We start from the raw sequence: 11683 nt of genomic DNA, 5'->3' as shown, positions 1-11683 counted from the left end.
CGACAGTCATCCTTATTTTTTGTACATTAACGTCATCCTTTGTCATTTTGACTACGGCTGATTTCAAGACGCTATAATTTTCATCGTGAGCGAAAAAGTGAACAAACTTCAATTTATTTTCTTATTCAATTTTTTTTTTATGTAGTATAAAACAAAAATTCATAAAACGGTCGAATTAGTATAATTTAAATTTACCATTTCCCAATAGACTAAAATGCATTTTAAATCGAAAATGAAATTATGTGTCGTCATTTTGACGAATGATGACTGTCTAGGGATATCAAGAATATTTGGTTTTTTAAGCATATTATTATTTTTTTCATTAGATTTTTTGAAAACCTATTTAATAATTTTATTTAATGTAAAAAATAAATATTTAATTTCAGAGTAACCCAAATAAATTTGGACAACTTTTTATATTTCCCCTCAGCATACAATTTAATAGAGAATTGGTAAGTTTTATATTAAAACTTTGGCTTTCTTTCAACTAGAACATTTATTTTATTATATACTTCACATCGATAACAACACAGTTTTATGAGTTTATTTAGAATACTTCATTATTTCTCTAATTGTTTCAGGTACACATTTAATGAGATACGTTTTCCAAAGAAAAGTAGAATTCCCTACACCATTTGATAAAATGCCCCCACTTATGGTAAGTTACAAGCTAAAATGAAGAATAAAAAATTATATTTCATTACATGGTGTTAATTTTTAACAATTTCCATTTTTGTTTCCATTTTTTCCAGCAAGATATGTGAAAAAATTACCTACGATGAATAAAAAAAAGGATAAGTCAAAATGTCCAAACAGCGGGTTCAAATTAACTACTCTCTGTTCTACGTGGTCATAATTTTTATTCACAAAAAACATTGTATTAAGAACTTTCATCATAAGTTTTTATAATAAAGTACTTTTGCTTAAAGAAAGTTTAATTTTAATGTATGAAAATTTTCATAATTTTAAAACGGTTTGTTGTTCCTTTAATTATTTAATTTCTCTGCACTGTGGAATGATTGATTTAAAAATAGTTTAGTTGTCGACATTTTAAAGAGACTGTTAACCAATTTTTATTATCGGGTTTCCCAAAAAATAAGCAAGTAAACTAAAATAATACTGACTTTTTAACTTGGTAGGGGTATATAAATCTTATGGTGTTGTAAAAATGAACTAAACTACAATGTTATAGATGAACTAAAATTTAAGAGAATTATAAACTAGATAAGTTGAAAAAAATCTTAAGGGCTAAATCATGGTCAATATTACTACAGTTTAGTTCATTTTGCAATGGAAAAGGGTTCACTGTTTTTTCAGTGTACTTGTTTTTATACCCTTCACCACTACTGTGGTACAGGGTATAATAAGTTTGTGCATTTGTATGTAACGCCAAGAAGGAGTAATCATAGACCAACCTTTTAGTATACGGATCGGCTTAGAATTAAATTCTGAGTCGATTTAGCGATGTCCGTCTGTCTGTCTGTCTGTCCGTCTGTCTGTCTGTTGATGTATTTTTGTGTGCAAAGTACAGCTCGCAGTTTTAGTCCGATTGTCCTAAAATTTGGTATAGGGTCCTGTTTCGGCTCAAAGACGATCCCTATTGATTTTGGAAAAAATCGGTTCAGATTTAGATATAGCTGCCATATATATTTTTCACCGATCTGGTCATAATTGGCGTGTATATCAACCGATCTTCCTCAAATTCCGTAAATCCGAATATTTTATGGGTCTCGAAAAACTTGCAAAATATCAGCCAAATCGGTTCAGATTTAGATATAGCTCCCATATATAGCTTTCGCCCGATTTACACTCATTTGCCCACAGAGGCTAATTTTTTGCTCCCATTTAGTTGAAATTTTGCATAGGGAGTAGAATTAGCATTGTAACTATGCGTGCCAAATTTGATTGAAATCGGTTCAGATTTGGATATATCTCCCATATATAGCTTTCGCCCGATTTACACTCATATGACCACAGAGGCCAATTTTTTGCTCCGATTTAGTTGAAATTTTGCACAGGGAGTAGAACTAGCATTGTAACTATGCGTGCCAAATTTGGTTGAAATCGGTTCAGATTTGGATATATCTCCCATACATAGCTTCGCCCGATTTACACTCATAGGGCCACAGAGGCCAATTTTTAACTCCGATTTAGTTGAAATTTTGCACAGGGAGTAGAATTAGCATTGTAGCTATGCGTGCAAAATTTGGTTGAAATCGGTTCAGATTTAGATATAGCTCCCATATATATGTTTTTCTGATTTCGAAAAAAATTGTCAAAATACCAACATTTTCCTTGTAAAATCGCCACTGCTTAGTCGAAAAGTTGTAAAAATGACTCTAATTTTCCTAAACTTCTAATACACATATATCGAGCGATAAATCATAAATAAACTTTTTCGAAGATTCCTTAAAATTGCTTCAGATTTAAACGTTTCCCGTATTTTTTTACTAACATTGTGTTCCACCCTAGTGTATTAGCCGACTTAAATTTTGAGTCTATAGATTTTGTTGAAGTCTATCAAATTCTTCCAGATCGAGTGATATTTAAATGTATGTATTTGGGACAAACCTTAATATATAGCCCCCCCCACACACACATTTGACGGATGTGATATGGTCTCGAAAATTTAGATCTACAAAGTGGTGCAGGGTATAATATAGTCGGCACCGCCCGACTTTTTTTTTTTAATTTAATTTAATTAAATTTACTTTATTTTATTCATGTTTATGAAAAGACTGAGTTATAAATGTTTTGTTGTGTTTTTATTATTTATTAAAATATTTTAATAAATTAACTATAATTTGGGGATTTACGAAATCCAGACTTTTTTTTAAATCCAGCCAACTTTTCCAAAATTCCAGACAATAGGTCATTTGAATCTGGCAACCCTATTAGTTAATACGGTGTCACAATGGACTGAGCCTGAAAATAAATCGGGCTGCCACTTTAACCTAACCTAACATAGGGTATGATATAGTCGGCCCCGCCCGACTTCCTACTCACTTGTTTTCTATGTGTATATAATTTTATCATAAATCTTAGGTTCATACAAGGAACATTTGAAAATTTGCATGTAAAATCCAAGGTCCACGTTTCAATAATAATAAAGAAAAACAAAAATTCTTCAAAAAAATTGGGAAACTGTGTTTACAAAAGTAAAAAAAAATAATAATTTGTATACATTTTTGAAACAATCTTAAAGAAGTATTTGTGATTTTGTTAATCCAAGAAATCCTACATTACTCATTTTATTACAAGTCCCTGATGTAGAAATAAATGAGATGTACTACACTTGGTTTCATAATAATTGATCCAATCCTTTTTATTAACATTAACGAATTATTTCACATGTATAATATATTAAAACACCTATGAATAAGAGACAAGTTAATTTTCGAAATACTTCCATTGACGATCAACAAAATAGGAGACAATGATAGATCAAACTTAAATCGAATGGCGCTAATTTGCACAAAAAAAAAAAAAACAAAAACCTCCATTTACAATTGATTTGACATTTTGGACTGGACTTAGATTGTCAACCCAGTTAGTTGGTGATTTCCATTTCAATGTGGAAGCATGATTTACCCTGCAACAAAAAATAAAAATAAGTCATTTTGTAAAGATCTCAAGTATTTCACCAACGACTGACTTACAGTGTCATGGGTAATATCAGAATCGATAGTGATGTGACCACGAGCCATAGTCAACATGGCCTTATATTTGGAAATATCAACCTTATTCTCATGGGCACAGATTTTAGTCTGAAAGAAGAGGAACAAATAATTTAGTTACAATTTCTATTTTGATTCTTTTTCACCTACTACGTACTAACCTCTTCAACAGGACAGGACTGTGGAGCACCAAACATTTTAAGGTAATCCTTTACTTCAGCCGGTGCATCGTTAGCCATGCTGCACAAATCCATTTTTCCTTCTTTCACGACCATACCATCCTTGGTAACCTTATATTTGGAGGTGGCTGTCTTGAAGGCCTTGTTTACAATGCATCCACTTGGAATTATTTCACATTTCTTATTGAGCTTTACGGAAAAGTCTGAATCCATTGTGATGATAGCATCTGCTCCAGCACAATTCTCGGCCTTTAATAGATTCACTTTAAAGCCATTCTGAAAATGGAAAAGAAAAATGTATTTTAATTATGGTCATTGTTAAAAAAAAAAACTAGTATATACGGCCGTAAGTTCGGCCAGGCCCTCCACCATGGATTGCGTAGAAACTTCTACTGAAGACTGTCATCCAAAATCGAATTACATGGGTGTCGGTAATACTTGCCGATGGCAAGGTATCTTATGTTAAAACTTTCTAACACCGTCTTTTAAATTGCATGGTAGTTCATATGTGGTATATATTAAACTAAAAAAGGACGATTAAATACGTACGAGTATCTAATTAAGTTTGACAAAATGTTTTATAGAAATAAAATTTTTACAAAAGTTTCTATAAAATTAAAATTTTGACAAAATAAAATTTTGACAACATTTTCTATAGAAGTAAAATTTGGACAAAATTTTCTATAGAAATAAAATTTTATTGTTGTTTTTGATCTCAGCTTAAAGCCATGCATTGACTAAACTACAAGTGTAGCTTAACCAACAGAGGAAAAGTATGCTTGTCAAATTTATTTGGGCAAAGCCCTATAGACTGCAAGATGGTTGGATGTACAGCTGTTTCGGAATTACCACATTCCTCATCAGCATCCTCTACTTGCAGCAAAACTATCAACCAATTATCAGAATAAATTCGGGTAATTCACTCAACCCAAAGTGAAATACACTTGAACCTTCCGAAAAAGGGTTTAATAGTCGGCTACTGCCTAAACAAATTTACAAGCATATCTCTTTTCCTTTGCCAAACTCAAATCATCGATTTGTATTTATTTGGCTGGGTTTGTTTTTGAGCGTGCTTCCTCTATCTTCATTCGTTTTGTTTGTTATTGTTGGCTTCTCTTCAATCGTTATTGTTGTTTTAGATCTCAGCTTAAAGCCATGCATTGACTAAACTACAAGTGTAGCTTAACCAACAGATTTTGACAAAATTTTCTATAGAAATAAAATTTTGACAACATTTTTTATAGAAATAAAATTTTGACAAAATTTTCTATTGAAATAAAATTTTGACAAAATTTTCTATAGAAATAAAATTTCGACAAAATTTTCTATAGATATAAAATTTTGACAAAATTTTCAATAGAATTAACATTTTGACAACGTTCTCTAAAGAATTAAATTTTTTTTCTATAGAAATAAAATTTGACAAAATTTTCTATAGAAATAAAATTTTGACAAAATTTTCTATAGAAAATTTTTGGTAGATTATTTTTGGCTTGAGTGGCAACCATGATTATGAACCGATATGGACCAATTTTTATATGATTGGGGATCGGCTATATATAACTATAGACCGATATGGACCAATTTTGGCACGTTCTAAATTTCAACCGGATCGGATGAATTTAGCTCCTCTAAGAGGCTCCAGAGGTCAAATCTGGAGATCGGCTTATATGGGGGCTATATATTGTTATGTACTGATATGGACCAATTTTTGCATGGTTGTTAGAGATCATATACTAATGCCATGTACCAAATTTCGGCCGGATCGGATGAAATTTGCTTCTCTTAGAGGATCCGTAAACCAAATCTGAGTATCGGTTTATATGGGGGCTATACGTAAAAGTGGACCAATATGGCCCATTTGCAATACTACACGCAAAAAAATAATTCTTTCCTCCCAAACGAAATTTTAGACAAACAAAGTTCGTTTCTCATTTGCTTTTCGCTGTAAGGAAGTGTATTTGGAAGAAAAGTATATACTTTTTGTGATGTAAAAACAATTTCATAAAGACTAGCTCAAAAAAAAAAACATTATTTTCTTGCTAATTGCATTGTCCCTCACATCTTTCTCACATCCACGAGGATTTTTAGTTCTTAACACCTTTTCCTGTAATACCAACAATGTAGAAGAAATTATACGATTTTATAAATTTTTAAAATTTTTTTTACCTTTCGCCTGGACGGAGAATAGAACCGCGGACCATGCACATTGTAAGCCAACACACTAACCACTGAGCTATGTACCTGTTATGGTCATCAATAGATAAATATCCATATAAGTTATATTTATATAGCATAGCTTGCGGCGCCCACGAACCGAATAAACAAAGTTTATTTAACAGAAACAAACATTTAGTTTGGCACCGTGGAGCAGTGGTAGCTACGTCCGACTCTCATGCCAAGGGTCGTGGGTTCGATCCCTGCTTCGGCCAAAGTTTTTTTTTGCTTTTGTTTTTTTTACATATATTCCAGATATATTCGGAAGATTCCGAACAAATGTTCAACATTACATTGTAGTATATTAAATTTTGAACTGTAAAATGTGTCTTATTAAAGACCTAAAGTCAGAAAAGAACAGTGTTTGATATAAACGAAATGGACTGTGTTGTTATTTAAAAAATAACTTTTTTTATTGAAAAAATAAAAATTTTGTAACAAACGAATTTTTTTGGTGATAAAAGTTTAAAATTTTCGAAGCAATTCAAAAAACTCTAACAAAAGAAAAACGTTTTCGGTACACGTTTTCCAAACGTTTTTTTTTTTCTTTGCATGTATCTGACCTACATCAATAACAACTACTTGTGTCAAGTTTGAAGTCGATAGCTCGTTTCGTTTGGGTGTTAGCGTGATTTCAACGGACGGACGGAAATGCATAGATCGACTCAAAATTTCACAAACGGAATGACAAAGTTAATACACCCCCATCCTATGGTGGAGGGTATAAAAAATAAACTAAGAAAACATTCCGTTTGTAAGACATCGAAATATCGATTTTCGACTATATAAAATGTGTATATCCTTAATCAGTAGCAGTGTTGCCATTATTGGGGATTTTCCCCGAATTGGGGATATTTATTCGTAAATAGGGACGAACATTTTGATTTGGGGACTTGCCAATGGATTTCCATAGATGGATGGATTTATGGATGGATTTCCATAAATGTTGGCCTCCCGTCAGTGTTCATCACTGATATCCCACGTACTATAATTATAAGAATTTTGTTTTCTTGTCCGGTTATTATTTAACAAATAAATGCAAACATGCAAACGTATAGTAAACGTATAGAAATGATGAAGATGGTTCACATTCATATTTATGAGTATTTAGAAGTAAATTTTTGTTCATAAAAATACATGGTGATCGAACTCCCAGTTTCAGTTTTCGAACATTTGAAAGACGATGACGGGTCTCGGGAGCCACCATGGTGCAATGGTTAGCATGGCCGCCTTGCATACACAAGGTCGTGGATTCGATTCCTGCTTCGACCGAACACCAAAAAAGTTTTTCAGCGGTGGATTATCCCACCTCAGTAATGCTGGTAACATTAACATGGAATCGGGCAGCACTCAGTGATAAGAGAGAAGTTCACCAATATGGTATCACAATAGACTGAATAGTCTAAGTGAGCCTGATACATCGGGCTGCCACCTAACCTAACCTAACCAAACCTATGACGGGTCTTCTGGTGCTGTTTTTCGAAATCTTGATTCTGTTGTAGCTAGTATGACAATACATTTTCAATTTTTAAATTATTATTGATTTTCTACCGCAGAGCCAATTTCTCTATTATACCCTCCACCATAGAATGCCCATCAAAAATTGGAAGTTGTTTCACAACCATTTCTTTTAAAGCGCATCCCGGAATCCCACATGAAGTATGTTCCACTTCCGATACAGTCCTTTTGGACAAGTCCACAAACACACAAAAAATTATCACCAAAATTTTTCCACTTAAACACCTAATTGAATGTGGAAACGGATGCAATTATGCAATGCAATGTTAATTGATTCAATTAATAATTTAATCAAATCCGAATCCAATTAAAACAAGTATATACGGCCGTAAGTTCGGCCAGGCCGAATCTTATATACCATGGATTGCGTAGTAACTTCTACGAAAGACTGTCTTCCACAATCGAATTACTTGGGTTGTGGTATCTTAAAACTTTTTAACATCGTTTTCTAAATTGTGAGTTAGTCCATACGTGGTATATAAGTCTACAAATAATTACGAATCGATATGGACTTTTTGCACGATATGTAGAGAGCCAGAATTGAAATATGGGCTTATATGTGGGCTATATACAATTATGAACTTGATATGGAACAATTTTTGTGTGATTTGAAATCGATTTATCTGAGGGATATATATAACTATAGACCGATATGGTCCTAGTTACGCATGGTTGTTAACGACCATATACTAGCACAATGTACCAAATTTCAACTCACTCGGATGAAATATGCTCCTCCAAGAGGCTCCAAAACCAAATCTCGTGATGAGGTTTATATGGGGCTATATATAATTATGGACTGATATGGACCACTTTTGGCTAGTTGTTAAATATCATATACGATCGCCACGTACCAAATTTCAAGCAGATCGGATGAATTTTGCTTCTCCAAAAGGCACCGGAGGTCAAATCTGGGGATCGGTTTATATGGGAGCTATATATAATTATGGGCTTATAGGAACCAATTCCTGCATGGTTGTTGGATACCATATACTAACATCACGTACCAAATTTCAACCGAATGGGAAGAATTTTGCTCTTCCAAGGGGCTCTGGAGGTCAAATTTGGGGATCGGTTTATATGGGGCCCATATATAATTATGGACCGATACCGACCAATTTTTGCATGGGAGTTTGAGGCCATATATTAACACCACGTACCAAATTTCAACTGAATCAGATGAATTTTGGTCTTCCAAGAGGCTCCGGAGTACAAATCTGGTGATCGGTTTATATGGGGGCTATATATAATTATGGACCGATGTGGACCAATCGGATGAAATTTGCTTCTCTTAGAGGCCTCGCAAGCCAAATCGGGGGATCGGTTTATATGGGGGCTATATATAATTATGGACCGATGTGGACCAATTTTTGCATGGTTGTTAGAGACCATATACTAACACCATGTACCAAATCTCAGCCGGATCGGATGAAATTTGCTTTTCTTAGAGGCCTCGCAAGCCAAATTGGGGGATCGGTTTATATGGGGGCTATTTATAATTATGGACCGATGTGGACCAATTTTTCATGGTTATTAGAAACCATATACTAACACCATGTACCAAATTTCAGCCGGATCGGATGAAATTTGCTTCTCTTAGAGGCCTCGCAAGCCAAATTTGGGGGTCCGTTTATATGGGGGCTATACGTAAAAGTGGACCGATATGGCCCATTTGCAATACCATCCGACCTACATCAATAACAACTACTTGTGCCAAGTTTCAAGTCGATAGCTTGTTTCGTTCGGAAGTTAGCGTGATTTCAAGAGACGGACGGACGGACATGTTCAGATCGACTCAGAATTTCACCACGACCCAGAATATATATACTTTATGGAGTCTTAGAGCAATATTTCGATGTGTTACAAACGGAATGACAAAGTTAATATACCCCCCATCCTATGGTGGAGGGTATAAAAAGTTATTTTTTTTGTGATTTAAAAATATGCAAAATATCCGAAAATAATAAAAATTTGTATTTTCCATTCATATATTTTTCTATTTCCAGAATTTGCGTATCATCAATATAATACAAAATATTACATTGCTTTCCTATAATTTTTGTCTTTGATTGGTTCAAATTTTAATAGACGATTTCAATATGTGGAAATTTTGCAAAGGAATTGTTACTAAAATTAAATTAACGAGCTCCGTAATACACCTTTTTATGCTAAAAGACTACAACTGCAAAGGAAGATTATAAATCTGCAACCTGGAACTAAGAATTGAACTTGATATTCTATGCAGGTAATGTTAAACAAATTAACTTTTAATTGAACAAAATTAAATTCGAATTTACTTTCAGAAAATCTAATTTAGCTTACAGGCTGCTAATTTATTGGAAATCTAGGCGCATCTACATATTAGAAGGAGCATGCTGACATGGTTATTGTGATAAGGAAGATAATGATTTATATAGTTTATTTGTTCACCCTTTAGTTGTTCTTGATAGTAATTGTATGTGTAAGTTATGTTAGAACAAAACACACAAATGACAAGAACCAAATTTATTTGTCTATTGCATAATTCAAAAAATAATAAAAATATTAAATATGTTTTATAAGAAACGCATATTTTCTTTTATTTCAAATAAAACTAAATACGATTTTGGGTGCGCAATATATATACATATTTTTTATTTGATTAAAATTTGTAGCCAATTTCAATTAATTATTTAATTGAATCAATCAAATAGTTGATTGATATTTGTCGCGAAATTAATTAAAATTTTAATTGATTCAATTAAAACTGTGATTGAATTTTATCTTAAAAATCAATCACGTTTTTAATTGATTCAATCACACAATTAATTGATTGACAAAAGTCAATTAAATTTTTAATTGAAAATCGTGTTGGTTTTCAATCAAAATGGATGATTGATGCTATCATTTTCCTGATTGAAGACATTTCAATTAAAAAAATGATTGAATCTGCGATTTTCGTGATTGAAATGAAAAAATATTTTTTTGTGTGAAAATTTTTGGTACAATATTTAATAAAAAAAACAAGTAAGTAAAGTCTAAAATCGGGCGGAGCCGACTATATTATACCCTTCACCACTATGTAGACAAGCATCTGTGTTACGATCTCAACTACTTCAAATTTGCTGGGAGCTATATAAAGGTTTGCACTTCCAGATACAAATACTTTTAATGGAGACATTTTTTTTTTACTTCTACAAAAACTCTAGAATTAAAATTTAAATCGGCTAACACCCTGGGATGAAACACAATGTTAGTAAACATTTATGGAAAAAAAGAGCATTTATGATTTATCAGGCGATACATATGTCGAGATATAGGACAATTTTAGTAATATTTACAATTTTTGCTACTTTTACAAGAATATTGGTTAGATCCCGCCAAGATATTTGGTCAAGTGTGGGTTGAGATATATTTTTTGATCAAGTCGGGCGACGTGGAGCCTTAGTTAAAACTCAACCGTTCTGTGGAAATTCTGGCATTACGGTGTGTAGGATATGACTAAGATATGGGGAAATCATCGCAGAATTTTATGTAAAGTATGTGAATTTTGGCCATATTTGTATAAACCGGAAAAACGAATATATGGAGGCTTTATCTAAATCTGAACCAAATTAGATCAAACTTGACACACTTAAATATCATATTAAATATATTCTCTGTGGAAACTATCCAGTCAATTGGAGGAAAATCCCATTGAAAATGGGTCTAAAATATGAAACAGTCTACGGTATTTCACCAACTCTGGTGTACATATATATGGGAGCTATATATAATCTGAACCGATTTCGACTAAATTTTACATGCATAGTTAGAATAATAATTCTGCTATCTATGCGAAATTTCATGTAAATGGGAGTTTAACTTTGGCCCCCGTGGTCATTTGAGTGTAAATCGGGCGAAAGATATATATGGGAGCTATATCTAAATTTGAACCGATTTTAACCAAATTTGGTACACTTACCGATACTAGTAAACGTACTCCTTGTGCAAAATTTGAACTAAATCACGGCAAAACTCTGGCTTTTGAGGCCATATAAGTGCAAATCGGACGAAAGATATATATGGGAGCTATATCTAAATCCGAACCGATTTCAATCAAATTTACCAAAC

The 11683-nt window shown here is 32.9% G+C and overlaps 1 protein-coding gene across 1 annotated transcript; it reads right to left on the bottom strand.

Annotated features, from left to right (window-relative positions):
* Positions 1-3399: 3399 nt before the first annotated feature.
* On the bottom strand, positions 3400-4112 carry LOC142223981 (sporozoite-associated mosquito saliva protein 1-like). The gene is made up of 3 exons (XM_075293790.1): positions 3839-4112; positions 3660-3767; positions 3400-3592 (listed from the first exon to the last, which is right to left on the bottom strand). The coding sequence occupies exons 1-3, from the start codon at positions 4067-4069 to the stop codon at positions 3551-3553; spliced, it is 381 nt and encodes a 126-aa protein (XP_075149905.1). The 5' UTR covers positions 4070-4112; the 3' UTR covers positions 3400-3550.
* Between the last annotated feature and the right edge of the window lie 7571 nt (positions 4113-11683).

This window comes from Haematobia irritans, chromosome 2, assembly GCF_050003625.1.
Source record: "Haematobia irritans isolate KBUSLIRL chromosome 2, ASM5000362v1, whole genome shotgun sequence".
NCBI classification, from domain to species: Eukaryota; Metazoa; Arthropoda; class Insecta; order Diptera; family Muscidae; genus Haematobia; species Haematobia irritans.
Note: the sequence above shows the minus strand (reverse complement) of the source record. Positions and strands in the feature narration are given on the sequence as shown.